Source organism: Gasterosteus aculeatus, chromosome 3, assembly GCF_964276395.1.
Source record: "Gasterosteus aculeatus chromosome 3, fGasAcu3.hap1.1, whole genome shotgun sequence".
In the NCBI taxonomy this organism is placed as follows: domain Eukaryota; kingdom Metazoa; phylum Chordata; class Actinopteri; order Perciformes; family Gasterosteidae; genus Gasterosteus; species Gasterosteus aculeatus.
The window spans coordinates 18,113,070-18,135,918 of record NC_135690.1 but is presented as its reverse complement, the minus strand read 5'-3'; the positions used below and the strand labels follow the sequence as shown (position 1 = coordinate 18,135,918).

At 48.3% G+C, this 22,849-nt stretch overlaps 1 protein-coding gene across 6 annotated transcripts in view; it reads right to left on the bottom strand.

Moving 5' to 3' along the window:
* The window catches only part of asic1c (acid-sensing (proton-gated) ion channel 1c), a 50,577-nt gene that overhangs the window by 16,451 nt on the left and 11,277 nt on the right, over window positions 1-22,849 (bottom strand). Inside the window, exon 2 of one of the 6 annotated variants that reach the window (XM_078099943.1) lies at window positions 8,236-8,268. The exons of 3 other annotated variants lie outside the window; for them this stretch is intronic. In XM_078099943.1, the coding sequence (XP_077956069.1) occupies window positions 8,236-8,268 (33 nt within the window). Of the gene's footprint in view, window positions 1-950; window positions 1,644-8,235; window positions 8,269-22,849 lie in introns of those variants that run through there. 2 more of the 6 variants (XM_078099949.1, XM_078099948.1) reach the window with 2 other exon arrangements.

Here is a 22,849-nt window from a genome sequence, read left to right as displayed (position 1 = left end):
AATGGCCTATTTCATCGAAATACAATCCCTCCCCCGTCTCTGCAGCAGGACGATTAGGTTCCTGCTGACGGGATTTTATCTCTTTGGTTGAGGCCGGAAAATTTAGGAGAAAAAGAAATGGGATTCAACAAAAACTAATGCGCAAAAGTTTAAAGAACGACTTTGCCGTTGCATAAGTGACACAATTATATTTTGCAGACAATGTGTTACGTGTGTGGAGACAAAGCACTGGACAACGTGGTGTTCTTATAAACTCTGGTGCTTTTGAAAAAGGCCATATGTTGGCTCCATAATGCATGACGCGTGATGTCACCAGAGAGTTGTTGAGCCATATGGCACCTTTCTGCTTTACGTCTTTCTGAGGAAGTAACTCTCATTTCTCCTTCAAGAAAAAATATGCTATTAATAATAGTAGAAAAGGAAGAATCGGATACAGTGTAAATATTTCTGTTAGAAATATCTGTCGACGAGGCGTTGTGATTATTATTATTGTTATATCCCACATACTTGTTGTTCCCTCTAGAGCTTCTTAATCTTTCTAAAAAAATGATTTTGGGGTCTTTACTAAAGAAACAATTAAGGAATGACGGAAGTATCTTCCCCTAATGATGTCTCACGCGTCTCATCACGTCAAAGCTCGATTTCTATAAATAAAATGAGCCTTCTGTGTTCATAAACACAATCTGACTCATATCTCATTTCACCGCCTTTAGAACGTTGCGTTGTAATGACTATTCAACGGGTCGCAGTTGTCGGGATTTGTTCAAATCTCTCCAACTTTGTTTTCCTTTCATTTTATACAGAGTTTTATATTTTCTAAATAGTCCCATATCTGCAATCTCCGCGCGAGGGAATTCTGGAATATCTAGGGTTGTACTTCTCGCCCCTCTCACATCCCGTCGTGGCTCTGACGCCCCGGAGGCTGAACCCGCCGAGCGAGCCGTACTTACGGTGGTAAAGTTCTCCGGGCCGCAGTCCTTTCCGCGGTACTTGCAGTCGAGCAGCATCTCATCGATGTTGTGGCTGGTCCTCTGCACAAACTCCAGCATGTTGAAGGTCTTGCTGGGGAAAAACTTGCTGTTGTCCGTGGGCTGCCCCAAGGCGGCCATGAAGTCATCGAAGTCGCCTTGCTCCACGCCCAGGAGCCCGGCCATCCAGAACATGTCGTTCCTCCGGATCTGCGACTTTCGGTAGCTGTTGTAGTTGCACATGGTGATGGCTGGGAAGAACATGACGGGGCTGTCCATCTCGTCCAGGATGGTGACATGGGGGTACTGGTAGTACTCGATCACGCGGTCGGCCACTTGGTAGAGGAAGATGGACAGGGAGGAGCTGAACGCGGCGGCCCAAAGCAGCCGTCGGATGGTCACCCCGCCGGGCAGGAAGATGTGGCTGAGGCCGTGGAGGGAAGAGTTGGCCCCGAACACTGTGATGTCCGAGGGCGGACGGGGCGCTTCGTCCTCCGGGGCTCCCATAATGGCCTGGGAGGTTTGCAAGTTGGCGCGCTGCTGGATGCGGTCCTGCTGCAGAGATGACCCTGCTGAACACTGGCGAACGAGGGGAGGCTGGAGGAGGCAGGGTCTAGTTTCCTCTTGGCACCCGAGGGAGGGCGAGGGGTTGGGTATCTGGATCTGAGACGCAGCGATGGACGGTCACGTCGACCAATCCCGACTGAGATCTTGGAGGGCACATTGAATTCAAGAGATCCGGTTTCATTTGGGAAGTAAGACCTGATCCCACAAGGGCCACAAGGGAACGGAGCAGAGAGGCAGAGATGCAAACGGAAGCATATTCAGTTTAGCCACCGCTAACAAACACAATTTATTTGGGCTTATGCAGCCATGGTTTATGTGGGCGCAGGTTAATCTCCCCTTGCAGCTTTTAAGGACAATTCATTAAACCCAGTGGCTTAACGGGCCAATCGCAACCCGCAGGAGACCACACGTGGCCCGCAAGCTAAAAACAACACTCTTCTTCTTTGGTCCAGAAAGACGTGTCGCTCTGCAGACACAAAATGTCAGCGATTCCCACCTAGCATCACATTTAGTTACAGCTACATACAAAAAGCGTGAGCTGGCATGAACAAGCCCAATCATCTGTTGTCCCCGGAGAAGCTACACCGGGGGAATAGTTCACTGCCTTTCCAAATGGAACCTTATTGGAGGAACAAAACGGAGTGTTACTCACTCAAGCTTCCCGTTAAGCGTATTGGAGTTGGCAGGTTTCAAAGCTGGAAATCTTCTCGGAGCCTAATATTTATCATCTGTAGGCCAACATCACCCCTCTTCAACTTCCACGATTCCACACCAAACAATGATGTAAGTCCCTCTGGAGAGTCAAAGCCGCCATCGAGCCGCTGCGTATATTCTCTATAGCCGCTCTGAAAAAAGGATTATTTGTTAACACTTCAACTAGCGCACACAAACCCATGCTGATCCCTTACGTTTGCAGCACACATCATCTTCTATCCTCCCCCTGATCATAGAATATTAATGCCTTCTCCTGCATACGTTGGGCCCTTGGGCAGAGGGGTGTATTCGCAGGGGGGCCCCAGGTTGTTCCAGTGCATCTTGATGAGGATCCGTCTCGACTGAAATCGATTTGCTCGGCGCTGCATTCGTTCAAAATGAAGTAAATAAGTTTTGCGTTACCGAGGCGAACGTCTCAGCAACGTCTTTAATCCCACGTCAGGATTCTTCAAAATGTACCCGGTTTTACTTATTCCCTCACTTCTGTCGGCCACTAATCTCTCTCGATCATCCGCACCTCCACCCTCCCATGCACGCCCCCCCCGATGGGGCCTCCTGCACTCCCCCGTTAAATCAACCCGGTACATCGTGTCCATCGTTGAACGGCATAACGTCTCCATCAACATATGCAGAGGAGCCACTTTAGCGTTCCTGTCTAATATTGACTCTCCTCCAGCTTTGTTCCTCCAGCAGCTCTCCAGAGGAACACCGACTGACGGCTTTAGGACGGTTGAACAGGCCCGTGAGCTCAGCAGGCCGGGTAGACTACAGTCGCCACCATCACCTGCACGCCTCCCCAGCACTGCGGCGAGCTGAGGGCAACTTGGGCGGAGCCCGACCGAGGCACTTGTATTACACGCCGTGTTTTCATCCGTCGTTAATGTAAGCGTATTGATCGGGGCGGCTTCAGCAGCTCTAACGTTACCAGTGGGGTTGTCGGCGCTAAATGCTGTCACAGCATTGAGAAAGTGAGATGGTGACTTTACATGAAGGATCGGTCATGTGTTATGATGACTATATACACATATATATATATGCCTCATTGTTTTAAGCCTTCACATCCAGTTGAGCAGAGTGGATCATGGTCCCTTTGCTGGTTTTACAGGTAGGCCAATCTTTCTACATCAGCCACAGCAAATGTAAAAGTGTTCAAAGCCCATTTCTGTATTAGTAGGTCCACACTGTGCCAAGTGCAAGCCCCCGTGCAATCAATACAGGGCGGCGTTTTCCAGATGCTTTAAGTCAGGTGCACTGGCTAATGTGCTGCCGGGAGGAATCAGCGATTCAGTGCATCACGGCTTCTTCGTGCGCCTGAAAACACTTTATTTTACTCCACAGCGAGAAGGAGCCAAAGCTGCATTCACGCGTGTCGAGATTACAAAACTCTTTGGAGACCAAGTGCTCTCGCTCATCAATGGCTTTGTGTCCCGACTGTGTGGAGAATGTGGGTCTGAGGGACGGCAGACACGTCACGGGGGGGGGGGGGGCTTTTCACCGCGCCGAAAGGTCATTTGGACGCGGCGTTTCAAACCGCTCCTCTCAGGCATCCGATGGCCTGACCAGGTCTCAGTGGCGAAGGTCCTTTTTTAAAAAATGAAACCAAAATTGGCTGAGCTTCCTCCGCGGATTGCTTCCCGCAGATGGAAGAGTCGAGAGAAAAGACTCCAACTGTCTGCTGGTTGTTTCCCCACATGTCGAGCTTTCATGCCGCCCCAATCAAAACAGCAGGAAGGAGCCAAGTTTTAAAGTGCTGAGCTGACGTGAGCGTCGGGTCACATTGCAGCATCAATAAGCCTCACTGCGAAAATGATGAACAAGCACCCAAATGAACTCATTCAAATGAAGGAGTTTCATACCTAAATGATTTCTACCCAAAGCCCCCAAAGTCTCCCAGTGGTCCCAGGTTCATCCGAGTCAAACCACCCAAACCAATTTTGACCCCCCAAAAAACCTCTTAACTCAAGGACCACTTATTGCTTTTATTCTGGTGTTTTTATCGACTCTCTGTCACTTCAAAGCGAGCAAACTTCATACCTACTAAAAGTCTAAGAATACTGCCAAATACGTAGTTCAATTACCTGTTTAGTTTTTGTTGAATGCTGAAAAGCCAAAAATACCCATAAGACATTTTAATAGCAGCACAGGATCTGCTGCTATTCATCCACGTCTCCACCGCTTCATGAAAGAAGATTCTTTAAATGCCATTAATCATAATCTGGGACTTCAGTGAATGTAGATTGCAGCTGCCGTCAATTTTGCCAAACAGGAAATTGGGCTACGAAATAATAAGGAAATTCAATATTTAAGTATTGACCCGCCCGCATGGGAATCCTCGATGAATTGATGCTATAGACGCTACAGAGGTGGTCAACCATACAGTGGATTTGCTTCACAAAAAGCATCATCTATGGATTGTGTATGACCCCCCCGGGGTTGTTCAGCAGGCCGAGCACACGGCCGCCAAAGTAATCAAACAGAATCAAGGGACCTTTGTCCATCTAAGAGAGCAATTAGCTGCGAGTACAGTTAAGGGGAACGAAAGGGACTTTTCTCCCATCCAGCCGCTTGAGAACAACACTCGAGGAATGAAAAACGTTTTCCGAAATGGCGTTCGCATAACGTCCAAGCCGTCTTAAGGAAGGGAAAGTCAAATGTCAGCGTGTCATTAGGAGACAAACCTCTATGTCCAGAGGACGCCCCACTACGGCACCTTGGAGACGTAAAAAAACCAACTCTGCTTATCTTTACGTTTAGCTCTCTGATCACACTTTAATAAAATGTCCCACTTCAAATTGAATCAAGGTTCCTGTTACTCTACTTTTCTGCTGTATACAGATAATAATGTCTGAATCTGTGTGTTGTCTTCAGGTTAGATATATATATTTATTTATAGACTTTTGCATTGACTGCATATGACAGTAATCTTAAAAGCAGTCGCAAGCAACGAAATGAGGAAGCTGCAATAATTATCCCAAAGAATTGGACCAAAGGCGTCCGAGTCCACGTCCACTCAGAGGGAAGGAATATCTTTGTTAACGCTTCGATAAATCACAGCACATTGTTTGCGTTTGTTGTTGATTGATGGATCAGATCAGATGGTTCCTGTGAGATGTTCTAGAGGACTGCTGCCACGGCCTGCTAGCTAAGCTAACTGGATTAGCAATGACGGAGGAACGGAGGCCAATAAATGACTCACTTTGTGCCACACAACGCGAGCTGGCATCGCGGCGCACGCAGCCGTTAATCGCGGCGGCTGTGAATCGCTCCGGACCGGTTGATCTGCTGTGAGAGGGCGCTCGATGTTCGGACGGGCGCGGAGGAGGACAGAGCGCCGTGAGCGCCGCCCTGGATGTCCATCACAGGCCACGGCTGACACCTGCGCCGGGGGAGGCGGAGGCGGCGGAGGGCGGCGGCCTGCCTCCCACCGCCTTTCCGTTTGTTGTTTTGAGGGGGTTGGATGTCTTTTGCAAATTGCAACAACAACAACAAAAAATGAAACCTTTCCCACTGCGTCGGTGTTTGTTGAAAGTAAACAACTGGATGAGACTTTGTTTCCTTGAGTTCAACAAAGACGACTTGATACTCGCTTGGATGCTGTCGGTTAAATGATTCTTGTAAATTATATATATTATAATTTATAAGATTAGTGTGGATGATAACAAGCCCTCTCTGTCCATTCAACTTTAATACATCAGAGTTCCATAACTGAAACATTGCTTATCATTTTTAGTAGTTGTATTTAATAGTTTTAAACAAAACCATGTGGTTATTTCATCACCAAACCCTCAAAATATGATTAAAAGTGTTTTTACAACTGCACTGAAACTGTAGCGTAACTTTGATTCATTTTCATAACGTATTTCATCCCTTACAAACATCTGCTGTTATATAACGCCATATATTTTATTTACTTTAAGCCACATAAACTGTCACACGGGACGCCCCGCGGTGGAATGTTTCCATGTGACGCTTTGTCTGCAGCATCTTGATGGCTGCGCATGAGGGACTCAATTAACGCGAGCGAGGAAACATTCACCAGCTACAAGCTGTGACATGAATCCACAGAACCCCCCCCGGGTTAACGGAGCACACACAGCGAGGCTGCTCCTTTAAAGGAAAAGGCCTCTGACGTGCCGCGGAGGTCGAATGACACCGAACATCGTTCTGGAATAAACATCAAGCTCTCTTGCTTCACTGTTGATCGCTCGTCATTTTCTGGGTGTCAAAGAAACCTGCTGCAGGGCCGCGTGGTTTTCTTTTTGGGTTGTTGTTGTTGTCGTTGTTGTCATTTTGCCCGAGCCCTTGAGCAGACCTTCGTTCTTATCGGCTGCCTCCCCAACCAGCTCTGCTGAGCCTCAGGTACCTGCAGCACGGCGGCAACACACGATGGATCCTGGAGCGACGAAGCCAAATGCTGGTTGATGTAAGTGAAGACACGCGTTTCTCCATCAATTTGTGATCCGTTTTGGGTCGTGAGGGAAAAGTGAAATGTCAGTGAAAAAAAGCATTACAAAGAACGCTTTTGTGCCCTGATTGAATTATTGGAGGCCGGCAGCAGGTGGCAATGTTTATTTATCCAGATGTACAGAGTGCTGTGACGCGTCAGCGGATGGAAGGGAAATGTAATGAAATCCACTTACAATGTTCAGCTTGTGTCAATTTCCCCATGTGAGCTTCATTGTTAACCCTCTTTGTGTGTGTGTTTGTGTGTGTGTGTGTGCACCTTTATGCCTGGCCTTTGAATAAAACCTTTTCTAATATTATTGTTATTTTTCATCATTGTCTATGACAGATATGTGGTTCTTTATTGAAGCAGTGCTGTTGGTGTGTAATAATCCATACGAAGCAGTCTGAAGCCTCCACGACAATAAAAATGAAAAGCAAGGAAAGAAAGTACATTTCAATTGGATAATAATTTAAATCGTAGTTTCGATCTGGCGGATCGACTTTGAGAATCACAAAAAGAAGAATACACACCTAACCGGGCTGACGAAGTGATGAATTCAGTGCAGCTGGTGAATACTAATGACACACACACACACACACACACACACACACACACACACAGGGAGACAGTGTGTATTCCATCACCACAAATCATTCTGTTGCTGTGGACAAACAAGCTGTTTATCATCCGTCCAGATCTGCTCCTGTCAGCAGCGGCGAGCCTCTCGATTGGGTCTCTACGGAGACCCGTGAGGTCTGAACGCTGATGTTCTGGATTGTTCTGGATTATTTCCCCCCCCCCCTTCATTCTCATGGATGTCGCATCCGGTCGCTTTCGTGTTTAGACGACTCAGGCCCTCGCATTGAAATGAAATATATTCATCGGATTCCGCAGCAGATTGAACATCGATAAATGACGGCTGTCGCTGCGCCTCTGAGGCGCCCGGAAGATGCCGCGCGTCTCAAACGTGATGCCCGCGTAGAACGTGACACTTGCGCCTCCGAGCAGCAGCACAGGAGCCGCTGCGCTCGTGACACCGGAGCGTTCGGCTGTAACTGAAGTTCACTGGTGGGAGAGATCACGTGGTGGGAGAGGCGCTGGTACACGGCGGAGGAAGAGTACTTGGCTTTCCGCCTTTTACGCCCAAGCCCCCATGACCAATAGCATACAGGGGGAGGGGAGGAGGGAGGGGGGGGGACACGAGACCGTCGCTGCCCCCCCCCTCCCTGGTGAATGCTCTTATGGCGACAGCAGAGCCAAAGCCTCACGCTCTGTCTAATGTCACGGCATCCGGTGAAGCGGGGGGGAAAAGGGGAGGAGGGATGGGGGTGGGGGGCGGGGTCTTGATGGCGTACGCTAGCCACGCCTCTTCAAATCCACGCCGACGTATGGGCGGAGCCACGGCAGTTCACACACACTCCTCAGTGCACAAAGACTCGATCGGTCAGAACTTCTAGAAAGCCCGTTGGTTTTAGGGATCAACACCCCCCCCCTCCCCCCTCCCTCACCCCCCCTCACCCCCCCGGACCCCTCACTCACCCAATCCGTCTCCAGCAGTTGTGCGTTACTGGGCTGTGAGGAAGTGAAAAACAGGATTAGTTCCGTGATGCATGGGAGGGGAGGACTTTGCTTTCAGGGCTGCAGCTTTTTAATTTGTGAAGGATCATTAGCTGGAGAAGAATCCTGCTTGTGGCTCAGGAGGGAGTGAGGGGGCGCGAGGGAGGGTGAGGGAGGGTGAGGGAGGGTGAGGGGGGGTGAGGGGGGGAGAGGGGGGGTGAGGGGGGGATACAAAGTGAGCTTGAGTCAAGCGCCGTATATCCTGCGCTTGTCATGCAGTCCCCCTCCCACGCATGCAGCAGTGAGTGTGGGCACGCGCTGTCGGGCCGGGGTCTTAATGCCGCAGTCACTATGTAAAGTAGACACACACACACACACACACACACACACGCTGTGGATGCAACTGATTCAGATTTGCCTACGGGGTAAAAATAGATGTTTGCCGGCTCCATTCCAGCACCAACACGACTACAGTACCGATCGTTCCGAGGACTCGGGGAGGATTTAACGTCATTATGAAACTCCGGGTTGAACCAGGAGACACAACACGACAAACAACACAACAACAATCAGCAATCCGCGTACCCGTGGATTCCTTTAACCCTCCACGGGGGCTGATGATAACGTTCAACTGGTTCCACCGGAGTTTTGTCGGCTTCAGAGGAAATAAAACCCACACTTCAGCACGAATACTGTCCTTTTCCTCGCCCGAGGTGCTGTTTTGTAAAACTAAGTAGGGGTTAAACAGGCGTTTGGAAGAATAAACACGGCGCTGCCATGGATTCTTTTGATTTACCCCCCTACAATCAATAGAAAATAAAGAAGACAATCAAGTGGTGCCTGGGGCTGAGCTCTCCTTCTATTGAACACGTGTGTGATTTGCTGCAGGAGGCCGAGTGCATTCACGCCGACGCCTTTCTGCTTCACGCTCTCTGAAAGCAGACACATGAAAACCATTCAACTGCTTCAGGACTTTCACTCAACAGTCTAAATCTATGCCAGAAAAAGAAAGACGTGCACAGCTTGGCACAAAAATATGCTAAAGATTACACCATTAACATTTAGACCAGTTGAAGAAAGAAACGATGACACTAGGGCAGTAATAAATATCGGATAAATCGAAGGCGAGAGGCTTCTTCTCTGGTCAGGAGGCCCTGCAGGCTATTTATAGAAGCATGTTGAGGGGCAGGTTGGTGATTTAAAGCGGCGGAGGCCTTGCTGAGGATTTACTAGGCGCTCGCTGTGCAGCTCACTTCGTACGTCAGCTGAGAATATGAGGGTGAGAAATGGCGGTGCGGCAGTAAAGACGCGTGAGTGAGCTGGTTAAAGCAGACGTACCGTGATGAGATAGTTCAGCTGTCCAGACAGGAAGCGGCAGCACGGAGACTTTAAAGGAGATGAAGGACGCCAGTCAAGGGTTATCAATAAAAACACACATATAGTGGCTGCTAGTTTCACAATCACACTCGTGGTGTAGTAAATGTCGCACAATTCTCAGACTTTTCTGGATTTCACCTAAATAGTTTTTCATGCGGCAAAATCCATGTTTCATTAATTTGTCTTCACCGTAATCTGTGTGTTGGATGGATTGTATCATGTTGGGAGACAAAGTCTCGCAGCACCAACAATTAACTTCTGCTTGTTGATTAAATGTCCAACTGCAGGTCTTCATCTCGTCTCTGGCTTCACGTGCGTAAAGTTTCACTGCGTGATGCCGCTTATTTGCATATTTACAGGGAGACGGCGTCGCAGTGAGTCCCTGACAAGATGTAGTACCTGGACTGCTGTAGAAACACTCTACTGTGTGTGTGTGTCTGTGTGTGTGTGTGTGTGTGTGTGTGTGTGTGTGTGTGTGTGTGTGTGTGTGTGCACGGACCAGCTGAGTGCTTCTGTAGCTCGGATGGTGAATCCTTCAAAACACATCAGCTCGTAGGTTGCAAGGTGGCCCCTGTTGTGGTTGTCCTTGTTAAATCATAATAACACACACACACACACACACACACACACGACAGCACACGCACACAAGGGTCGCAGTTGCAGGTGAGTATAAAGAACAACAGACCGTTCAGTAATGCAGTAATTATATTTCACATTGTGCGCGACAGACTGCAGGAACTTGTGCCTCTTCACCAGAGACACAACTCTCTCTTTTACTGTGTTACTTCCACAAAACTGTAGTGGCACAAAATAAAACGGTAGACCCTGAACTAACGCCGGCCGCGGTGGGGTAGATGTTTGGAAGTCAGAGCTGCAGGGGCAACGATTCTGCACATTTAAACGGGTTATTCATATTCATTTTTCAGATCTTTTGCTTCAGTCCACTCATTCATTCCACGGTGAATACGGACTGTGGTGATTTGGCCACCGTGGTCCTGCAGACTATTTAAATGCATCCAATTTAGCTTCACGGGGGTTCGGTGGAGAAGTGGGCGCCCCTCAGAGGCCCTGTGATGATTCTCATTAGTCTGTCACGAGCCAAAAGGTCGCGAGTCAACGTGCAAAGGGGATGAAAAGCTCTGCTGCAAAGCCACTTGATAGAGGTACGTAAAATAATAATATACAGCTGATAATCTGTAATAAATCCCCTTCAGAGCCAATTGAAACGTCTCAGTGCAGATAACCACTAAGATCGACTCTTGTAGTCACGCACACAAACAGAATGAGGCAAATCGGCCACCATGGATGCTGAGATCAGCAGAACCGTCCTTGAGCTTTCACTTGATAACGAGCCCCGAAACCGCTTCAGCACTCAAGGTTTCATCTGAGGACCACGACAGCAGTCTGTCCGATCCGTTATTAAACGTGAATATATATACAGCTGTTATTTAAGCCGCATTGGGGTCATGATTTCAGCAGCACCAGTGAAATGGTTTTGTGAGTCTAATTACGAGGCCGGTCTCGTTGTGTCTCGCCGACTCTCTCGCCATTCATTCGTGATTGAAGGTTCAACAGAGAGCGGCAGCACGTTGTCAGATACGGCCTAATGTGGTGGTGGTTCCTTGTGTTTGATCAGGTCTGCTGTAATTAAATGTGCAAATGTAACTTCGTGCAGGAAAAAGAAGAAGAATCATTTCCTTTCTTGTGTTTGTATTTTTCTTCTTTTGGCTGCAGAACAAGACGAGGTGCGAGGTGTTTGAGACGCAACGGTCCGGCTTCAGGGGAGGAGAAACCTTTGTCCCTGCAAGACTTCTGATTCCCGCAATTCGATTTAAATTCAAGTAATTAAATGGGACATTAGAACTTCATAGAGACACACGGTCATGAGGGTCGGAGTAAACGTACCAGAGGCCTAATAACGGGGAGCTGATGCCTGCGAGGTTCAGCTGACTGGGGAAATGAAAATGCAACAAGTGTAGATTTATATTGTGAATTATTTACAATAAACTAAATGGGGGCTGAAATAAAAGTCCAGACATGATTATCGAGTTGAAAGAAAGTGAAGTTTCTATAATCGGTGACGGGTTAAAGCCACAATAAAAGTATCATGGGGACGGAACATAAAGCAGTAAACAGAAAACAGACATATTGAAGTTGATTTACAAACGTCGTTAGAATTCAGATTAACAACATTTAACATTTTGGTTTCCTTTTTTAAAAGCAGTAAAAGTACAAGAGCACAAATTCATCCATTTAAACCAAATTATTATTATTTTAAATACAATTATATAATGGGCTGAAGGAAACTGCAATGACCACAGACTAAATTGTAGTTATTGATTGAGTTCTTGATTAAAGTACCGTGACGTAATGTCATGAGACATTAGTGCGGGATGGACAGACTTGCTCTCCATGATAAAAGTCGTTTCAAAGTGCTAGAAGAACATTGGACAGATCTCCACATCGAGGTGGACACACACGGGACAGTTTTACAGCTGACAATCATTTCTTTTCTTTAAGCGTTTTAACCATGAAGTGAAACACTTGACAAGCAGCAACGTGACCGTTGATCATGAGAGGCAAGATTTAACCGCGACGCCACAGACTAAACCACCTTTGTAACGGGGACACCCTGCGCCGGACGAGGGCGTCCCCGAGGCCGCCGATGGGGACACGTGGGTGAGGAGGAGGACGCCTCAGTGCACCATCCAGGCCGATGAAGCTGACGCACAAATACAGGTCTAAACATGCAGCACAAGACGATGACGAACATTTGGTTTCATTATAAATTGACATCTTTCAAAGGGTTAACTTCTCCACGTATTATTCATTTTATGGAAGAACTAAATCTCTTCAATCTCACTTTACTGCCAGACGTCTCTGTCTGAAGCTCCATCTTCATTCCTGCACTGCGCTCTCACACCTAATCAAATTAAATTGTCAGTTAAACAACGTCCTTCATCGTATATATTCGCTTAACTTGATGTCCTTCGTTTGAAAGGCCGGCGCTGCAGGCGGATGCCAGTGACGCTGACGCATGACAGCCGACAAAGGAAAAGGACTTGATGACAAACTAAAGTAAAGTAATTGAGCCTTGGCTAAGCCCCGCCCACTGCTCCACCGCCACGCTGTCAGAGGAAACATCTGAGTGAATACTAGATCCTTCAAGGCATTCGAGACTTACGGAGGATCATTTTCCTTCTTTGAGCGGCTTTTCCAGAGTTTTAGATCTTACATCAATTGGACACCAGCGAAGAAGGACGCATTTGGATCTTTCCGAATCTCCACAGGGCCGATCCAAGTGGATTTTACTGTGCCAACTACAGCGCAATCTGCAAAAATCAGGAGCAGGAAGCAGCTCACTTAAACATTAGTCTCCATTTCAAACTTTCAAATCCAAGCTAACACCTTTAGAAAGGAACAGATCAGAGGTGTGCTTTTGTCTGATCGGCGAGGAACCACGGCGCCCTGAAGAAGAGCCCCGACCCGCCTTCAAACAGTCACTGCCGAATTGAACTCCTCTCAAGGTTCAACCAGCATCTCATATAATTCATCGTTTGTTTCAAGCACTGAAATGAAACAGAAAAGCGTTCATTTTGAAAGCGCCTTTCCCAAATGTGATCTCCATTTCACAGTCCCGCTTTCGTGATCACACGCTGCTTAGAAGACAGAAGTCGCACGTTGACCGTGAAAACACGAGGTCTCCGTCCAACTTTCTGCTTGCTTGAGAGCTGCATTCGGCGTGATGCTGCGGGTTGTGTTCCAGTAGCAGGTGCAGAGAGGCTGTTTCTGAGCGCGGCGTGGGCAGGCGGCGGCGAGGCGTGAAATGAGCCGTCCCTGCGGGGGCGTCTCCTCCGCGGTGTGCAGCAGACACCTCCGCGTCTCGCCGCTCAACGCACGCCTGCTTACGGACGCTGTCATACGCCCGTACGCCGTTAACGGCATCAGTGGCGTTCCTGGGGGTTTCTCTCCTGTGACATTTTATAAATCTGAATCCATCGTCTAATGCATTTGAAATTCGACGACTGAAAAAGAGACGAAGAGCAGAAGAGATGAGTCGATGCAGCGGGTGAAGCCCAGAAGTACAGTGAGGTTTCCACGAAATGCGTGACTCTCTTGAGACGCGCGTCCCTCTGGCGGTCTTAAAGTAGAGAAACACAGTTCACGCGTGGGTGTAGACGGGCAGTAAAGAGCAACGCTTGTTTTCCTACCAAAATAGGCCTTTCAGAGCCCTTCACATCCCACAGCAGCCAAGTTTCATATCGTCTCTTATTGTTGTTGAACTCACTTTGTAGCTTTTATCGTTTGGATTGCAGGAGTCGACGGAGCCACTGTGTTTACATGATGCTATAATTGGAGCCTTTGCTTAGTCGGACTCTCTTTCGGGGCAGTGAATAAATCGAATCATTGGCCGAAAGCATATCGTCATATCGGATACAATAGGGGGCGCTGTTTTCATTACAACTAGTTGTGATACAGCCATTTCCGCTTGACCTCTTCACCACTACCAACAACAACAACAACATTAGGAGAAAGATGGCGAGCATAGAGCAAGGTGAACCCTCTACTGTGTGTGCATGATGCTAATAGGAGCACAGCGAATGCGAATGGCGCTATCGGCTGATTTGATAACGGAGAGAAGACGCCGTCGGGATCTCAAGCATCCAGTTCCTCATCCGCACGTAGTCGGACAAAGGTGTTTACATGAAACGGATCATTCGATTTCAGTCCGACTAAGCCAGTTATTTGAATCCATGTAACCGCGCTGAATGATTGGTACGACCCCCCCCCCCCCACAGTCCGTCCTTGTGTCGTTATCCGCCGATATTCAGTAAATAAGCATCTGCGCTCTCGCTGTATGGCGTTGAACTGTACAGCACGTGCGTCCAGGCCTTCAGCATCAGAACAACACAACGGCTCAGTGAATCCCGCCGTCTCCCTAAAGCCCCGACACCCACACCACCCCCTCAAGTCATAATGGTGGGGGCGGGCGATGGAGAAACAACTGCGACGGCACTGTGCGAGCTGGAACGCGGGCCAGCTGCTCGCTGGAGCGGCTTCGTGGGGGGGGGGGGTGTATCTCACTCCATCACCGCCGCATCAGTGAACACGTCACACAGGAGGAGAGAGGCTGCATCCATCACACGCCACACCTCACCACGGGGAAGTCCGCCTCTCGGCCCCTCGGGGGGAGAGACTTTGGGAGGCAGAGTCTAAATCTAACAAACACCAACAAAAATGGCGCCTCGGGACGGAGCATGTTCTCAGTGAAATAAATCACCCGTCGACTCCCCGCTGACACCGACGGGTGAAGCTCCTTCGCCCGCTGAAGCATTTCCTAAACTAACTGCGTGCACGGAGAACTGATTATCCAGAGAGGGGGTTCTGTTTCTGAGAGGATTCATTGCAACACGACGTGGGCGGTGACTGAATCTGAAGGTAAAATCCCAAAGACAAGCGTCACAGAAACGATTGTGTTTGTATCTGTGAAGGAACCTGAACGCTCCCGTGAAGGCAAATAGAAAATGTGCCTTTTTTTCCCCATCATGCGCTGGTAGAAGGCATTAATCATATTTCATTAAGATCATAAAGCCAAAATAATGAAGTCCAATCAGAGCAGCGATGTCCGTACTGTTAAATATTGATTTAATATTTGGGTGGATTAAACGTGCTGTTGTTTCCCACCCAAGAAGCAGCAGTTAGTTAGTACAGCTTACTAGTTGTACGATTGATTTGCACATCTGACGGAGGAGAAGCGACCAGCTGGAACTTTGGATCTGTACGATTGGTCAGGTGCTCGATGTGAGCTGATCGGATGCTGGTTAATTCATCCGCGTACAGAGGCCGCCAGTCGGGACCCATAATGACCATTCGAAGTATGATTCTTATTACGAGCATTGAATATAGTGCAATGCCATCAAAGAAAGCGTAGAAATGTAAGAGTTTTACGTCCCTGAGCATGAAGACGTGGTCAAATTCTGTGTGATAGTACCGATTCATCCAGATGTGTGTTAGCGTGCCGCAGTTCCAAAAGAAAATCCTCTTCCTTCTCCCCAGATCCAGACAACAAGCTCCCCAAGCAGCTCCTCCTTCAGGCTCCTGGACGGGGCTCAGATTAAACCGCCGTCAAACATTGAAGGCTTCGCGGCGTCCTTCGCCTGACCTCTATAATCCGCGCGCTCGCACGTGGACGAAATGTGGAGGTTCCAAAGGCTCTCCGGTGCAAACACAGCTTCATGTAAACGCTCAGGACGCGTTTCAGTGTGCGATACGCCTTCTGGGCGGCGTGCATGTGTGTGTGGGAGGTCGCGTTGTGTATTTGTGTGCGTGTGTGTGTGTGTGTGCGTACACAAACATTTGTTTGCTCTCCCAGGTCTTGCTCTTAAATGTACACCGGGTGAATTTGACCAATTTGACCTTTCCACCTTTGTCCAAACAGGCAAAAGATCATGAACACTGTGGCAGAGATCAATTCTCTCATTTCCACCCCCCTCACCCCCCCTCTCCCCCCTCACCCCCCCTCACCCGGAGCTCTGCCATCAGGCCCTTTGTCTCTTTGGCCTGAATCCATTGACCTCCTGCACTGGGGAAGTGAAGACTCGACCCGCCGTCTGAATATAATGAGGTGACGCGTGATGAATTCTCGCCCTCCGGTGTGCAGCTGAGGGGAGGACGCTCACATCTCAGTGTCGCGTGCACGAGACGCAAGAAGAAGAGGTGTGCAAATCCCCGTCTCCCCTCCAAGTCCTCGCACTCCTGCACCACAACGCCACTCAATTTGATTATTTTTTTGTACTTCAAAAGAAGCTTTAACGTCATTGTCTCCTGCAGATGTTCCGCCTTTGAGTTAAGTAAACAGTTCCGGCGGCATATTTCATTTATTTAGCATTTGCTTGCTGACTGATTGTTTGTTAGGGACGGTTCGTCATGCAGTGTTTCCCCGGCCATGAAAAGAAATGCCCACTTTAGTTTTAAAAGATGTTTTCCTCCGTTGCTTCTGGGAAGTTTAGACAAACACAGCAACAAACTACAACTGATTCAACAGGATCAATAAAAAGGCTTTAGTGTTAATTAGCATATATTTTGAGTAATAAATGTAAAAAATAAATAAAGAATTATAAAACCCAAATGCCAAAATGTTTCTCAGACGACAATGCGTGACCCGTGTGACCAGACTGCCGGTGAGTTTATACACACGATTTATTAATTAGGACATTAAGAAAGTCATTGCCAGATCTATGCAGCTGTGAATGGACCTGGTCCAACCCGACATCCAGGACCTGGTCCAACCCGACATCCAGGACCTGGTCCAACCCGACATCCAGGACACGGTCCAACCCGACATCCAGGACCTGGTCCAACCCGACATCCAGGACCTGGTCCAACCCGACATCCAGGACCTGGTCCAACCCGACATCCAGGACACGGTCCAACCCGACATCCAGGACCTGGTCCAACCCGACATCCAGGACCTGGCCCAACCCGACATCCAGGACCTGGTACAACCCGACATCCAGGACCTGGTACAACCCGACATCCAGGACCTGGTACAACCCGACATCCCGACCCGCACTCTCTGCTCTGCATGTGATAAAACTGCTGGTTCCTCCTCACTGAGAGCAAAACACTCCACTAGATCTCCACTCTTTGCTGTCTGAACACATTGTAGCACTTACATTGGACTTATAATGGTTCTTATAGCAAATTGTAAATTGGCTTATTTGATGAAATTGCACTTTCTTGTTTCTTGCTCTTCTGAGTTTGTGTCCTTATGGTTAAATGCACTTACTGTAAGTCGCTTTGGATAAAAGCGTCAGCTAAATGACGTGTGATGTGATGTAATCAATGATTAATCAGTTCATCACTGCCCAGAACAACAGACTGAAGCGTGACCGATGTGCACCACTGTCCACAAATATGAACTGTTATGTTGTTTACCGTCCTGGCGATAAAGTCACTCAGTTCCAATGATGACGAGACACGTGATTGTATTTTGATAATTTAATAAGTGGGATTAATAAAATGTCTTTGGCATTAGTAGATTTAAACATTATACGCTGCTTAGTGCTACTGTTAAAGAGGGAATTAAGACCCGTCGTCTTTTTCATACCGTCCTTTAAAAAAAGATTTATTCAAGCTTCACACCAAATCCCAAACGTAAACACATCGCGGCAGCGTTTTAATTCACCTTTGATTACAGAAGACAGCAGGACAGTATTTACAATGCAAATGCTTTGAAGGGTCTTTTCTTCCACGGCTGATTTTGGAGTTTGCGTTTGTGAGAAGTTGTCTTCTTCACTCCCGCTGAAGGACATTTTCTGTGGGTGTGTGTTTGTGTGTGTGTGTGTGTGTGTGTGTGTGTGTGTGTGTGTGAGGCGTTAAAGTCTGTGTCAGAAATGTGAGCCCGACCACCTGGTTGTGGCTGATCAGCTATAAACCGCTTGGATCGATGTGTGCGTCTCTCGTACTCGCTTACTTAGTTAGCTTTTGGCTTGAAACCAAGACAGACAGTAAACACTGCAAAGTATCTCATTCAAATCATCGCCGGCAAGACATTACTCATCAAATAGCAAGAACGAAATCGATATACGTGCGTACTGTCTGAGCCCGTTAACAACGCCCCTGTAATTAATAATGAGCTGCTCAGCCGCTCAAACCAACCTGTGACCTTCTGAACCTCCATCTTTGTGTCGTGAGCCGTCGCTGTTGCGTCTCATTGCACACACAATTAGATGTGTTGCAGTAGCCGTGATGTTTGTAGAGACTCAGTCAATATCCCACTTGGTTTTTATCTGAAGTCGCTTTACGCCTTGGGCTGATGGAGTGTCCTCGTGCATCGACGTTGAAGCATTTCGCACCACCCAAATCGTTGGCGCTGCAACGAAATGACTACGGATTCAGTTAGCTCTCTTAGTCGCCAGGTGAAATAAATCCAGCCGGCCTAATAGATCCGCGTGCACCTCGCCGACGAATCTCCCTGACCTGCCGCAAAAGTGTCACACAATTCTCTCACAGGATGAAAAACATAATGAAATGCATTAACCGTCGAGCAGCAGGGCGACGCAGTAACAACCGAACTGGATTTCGTCGGCGATGGCGGGAGGCGGCCCGGGTCCCGAGGAGGAGGAGGAGGAGGAGTGAGCGGCTGCCGCGCGAGAGGCCGAGTTTCCTGCTGCGTTTGGAACCACCGGCGTGGGAGAAAAGCGGCGATGCCGCGGCGGCAACTGAAGGAACGAGCTCGACAAGAGCCTCCTGCAACGAGCGGCACGCGAGCGCGCGCCTCCCGTCTCTTAAAATACAGGCTTTCCACACACGATGTGAGTAAGTACGGCTCTCGCTCCCAGCCGGCTTGCAGAGTTTAACCTAATTTGCTTTCATTGCAAAATGACACTGAATGAAAGGCGGACAAAAGCTTTCCAGTTGGAGGGGTTGGTAGTGGTGCGACGGCCCACTTTAGTTCATGGAATCCAACCTCTGAGGCGTAAAGAGCGCGGCGTGGTTTGGTGTTATTTGGTGTTATGGGAAATGAATATTTAACTGTAATACTACCTGAACTTATAACAACTTCAATGCTAGTTTGAGTCCTTTCAACATTTAAATAGATGCTCACAAGCATTTATTTTCACTAATGATGGTAATATACATTTGCAACATTTTAATTAAATCCCATATTTAGCAATTTTAAGCAGATATGAATAGAAAAGTATTTATCAAACACTTCTATGTGGCATATTTTGTAGAATTATAAAGTGTTGACAGACAGTGTCTGTACAGGTGTCTCCGTTTGTCGTCCATCTCCATCAAAGCAGCGACTGCGATAGAAAGCGGTCGCCGTGCGTTACAATTACAACATTTAGTTCATCGGTGAAACTGTGACAACTTTGATCTCGGCCACAATTTCCTCTCACGGTCGTTACTTGAGCTTTACGGCCTTACGTCCACAACACGCTTACTAAACGTTTCGGCTCAACTCAAACAATCGCTGTGTTCGTTCAATCTTCACAGAAACAAATACCTTCTGCTACAGTTACACTAATATAAATCATTTTAAAACGTGTAGCTCTGAAGCCGTTTGGCGAGCGTAAAGCAGCCCGTCGATGACAAATGCTGAAGCGGTCAGTGCAGTTTCCTGCCAAAAGTCCAGCAGAGGAAGAAAGCCCTAAAAAAGAGCTGCATTGTATCTCGGTAATCTGCCCTGGAAAATATATTATGACATAATAACACAAGTAATTTGCAAATGTTTAAACCTAAACGGGAACCAAAATGGCCAAACAATGAGTCACATTTGGATGGATTCAAAAATTCTGGACAGAAGTGAAAAGCTTTTAGCAGAATTAATCTTGTCGGGTGTATTTGGCCGTCTCGTTGTTTAAGCTGCATCCACAGCGCCTCACTAGTTTCTCAAACCTTGACCCTCGACCCTCGAGGAGAAGTCGACTCCGCTCCCGTACGAGAGACAGTATTTGACTGTGAAAAAGACATTCAGGGACTCGGTCCACAATTTACTCTTTAACCGGAGATCTGTGACTGTGAATATCTGTGAATATTTGGTGAATCAGAAACATAAAATGAGGTAATTATGCTCTTTTCATTCCAAGCAGCTCTCTGGGGATGTGATGCTTGAATTGACGAAAACTCGCTCAATTATTTAACAATGGAGCAGACGGAAGGTTTAGTAACACTGTTGCTTGGCGTGTTATTAAGGCGGCCCCGTCCACAGCTCGGCCCCCAGAGGACCCGATGCTCCGCCGGCCAGCAGGATCCATGAAACGCCACCGCTTGACCTTCTTCCCTCTGGAGAAGCACCGTGTGAACCGCGACGGACCGGAGGAGCCGACAGAGCAGACCACCGCGACCGGGCGGGAGCTGAAGTCAAGGGGTCTTAACTACAGTAACGGTCTGACCGTCTAATTTAAGTTTTGGAGGGAGCTGCTGAAAGGAGATCATTGATCATCAGATCCACGGAGAAGAGACCGCAAACTGGTTTGTAACTAAGGAATTAAATGGTCACTTGTGCTGATTAAAAGTGCTGAGCAGGGCGGAAATTCAGCTTCACAGATTCACAGGTTCCCGTGTCCCATCAGATCACCAATCTTCCGTTTCCATAAGTAATATCTAAAGCTTGGTTTGGTCTCTGCTCTCGGGTTTCCCTTTGCCAGCCACACTGATCCCACCACAGAGGTAATTACATATGTTCAATTCAGGTCCCCGCTGCAATATAGCAGGAGACTGTTTGTGCGTCACTACGGAACAAAAGCACAATGCTGCTTTCTGTCTGACAATGTCCGAGGACGATGGCGGACGTGTCCGGGGGATTCTCACACTTGTATGGGATCTTTTATCTGTGAATACGTGACACAGGCCGGGGGTGGGGGGGTGCGGCCAGTGGATTTAGCCGGATATTGATTTCCGTGACAATGCGGTTGTGTTTGCAATTCCAGCAGCTTACGGGTGAAAATAGAACCATGTTTCATACATGGGGCTTGACAAAAAGGTCAAAAGAGGGGCCCCTTAAAGGCCCTGAATTGGTGCGATGTGAAGACCTCCACCATCAGGCACCCTGCTGCTCCACCGATCAAGGCGGCGTGCTTTAGCAGGTAAAACCCCAGCGGCGCTCGGCCACGAGAAATTAGCTGAGTGTGCGCGACATTTTTCCGCCCTGACATGGAACGTGCAGGTCCGCCCCGGGCGCCGCGTCACACCGTCTGGACCGGGGAGGGGAAGCTCCGTGCGCTGTGACTCACGCCTGCTTCGGCCTCGTTTCACCGAGGCGGCGTGCTGGAGGCGCGTTCCCCTCCTCCTGTCTGCCTGAGAGAAAACACGACCTGCGACTGGTTTGTTTACAGATAAGAAACTAAGAATCTATTCTGCTCTGAATTGCTGTATTTTATTATAATGACAAAGATCCAATGGTGAAAGAAAATGACCACCGGCCTCAGTCGTACGTGCAGCTCTCTTGATTATATCTCACTTGTGTGTTTTTCGTCCAGTAACTGTGGGCACGCAAATTCGAAAGGTATGACATTCACTAACTTAAATTATTGATTATTGTGAATCATCATCAGCAGGCCAGACGGGAGCATTTTCACCTCTGGGCGTACGGATAATGTGCCGTATTCCCACTAAAGAGAGCAGAGCGAATTGCACTAATCAGAACCACGCTGCGGATGAGAGCTGCCTGCTTTGGGCCATGTCTGTTTGATTCTGGCAAATGTTATGTCTGTTTAAATATCACACGCAATTTGTATTCACCATTCGACCAGCTCCAAACAGGAGGCGAAGGAGATGGTGGGCAGGGGGGAGGCGAGCGGCGGGGGGGGGGGGGGGGGGGGGGGGGGGGTTCGACGTTTTCTGAATCAATGAGGTAAACAGACGGGCTGCGAATGTCAGAGTTTACGTCTACAAGATTGAAGACTTAAATTTGGTCACTGGCGACCGCTTATAGGGAGAATTCCATTTAAAAAGGTCAGCCTCGACCCGCTCCTCATACAGATGAACTGAGTGTCTGTTTCCCCGTGCGGCTCTGGCCGATCAAAAGGGTGCTTTTCACTTAAAGGGCTTTTGGACATTTGGGGAGAACCGCAGAGAGCACAGATGTCCCTCCTCATTCTGCGCCTCTTTCCTTTTTAACTCCTGGCTCTGCCATTTGGCAATTACCCAACGGAACAAAACGTCGGTCTCATTGATAAGAGCAGTGCGTGGCGTTTCCCACATGACTCCGGTTTGCAGACGAGAGGGGGAATCGGGGGGAGGGGGGGGGGTAAATGAGGTTGGGTGTGGCGGGAGAAAGCGAGAGTTAAATCCTCTTAAAAAACGGAAGGAAGACAAAACAAGTCTGTGACAAGCCTGAGAGAGGACGGACCTAAACGGACCAATTAGCAGGGACGGCGGTCTAAGTGAGCGCCGAAGTGTGGGAGGGGGGCGGACAACAAAGGCCTCAAATGAGATGCATACCAATGAGTAATACTGCATCCAAGCGCCGTCCGCCCGCATTCCCCATTCAAAGACAACTACGGGAACCTTTCACAGCCAGCGGGGATGAATTTACTCAGCAGTCACACGTCCTTCCACACCGACGTGAAGCCATCTCAAGTCCCATAAATCCAGCTAATCCCTCCACATGTTCCAGTTCTATTGTTTGACGGATTCTGATTTTATTTTTACCATTTTAACAACGCGTGTGCGCGAGACGGGAAGAAGATCCAACAGATGAGATCAA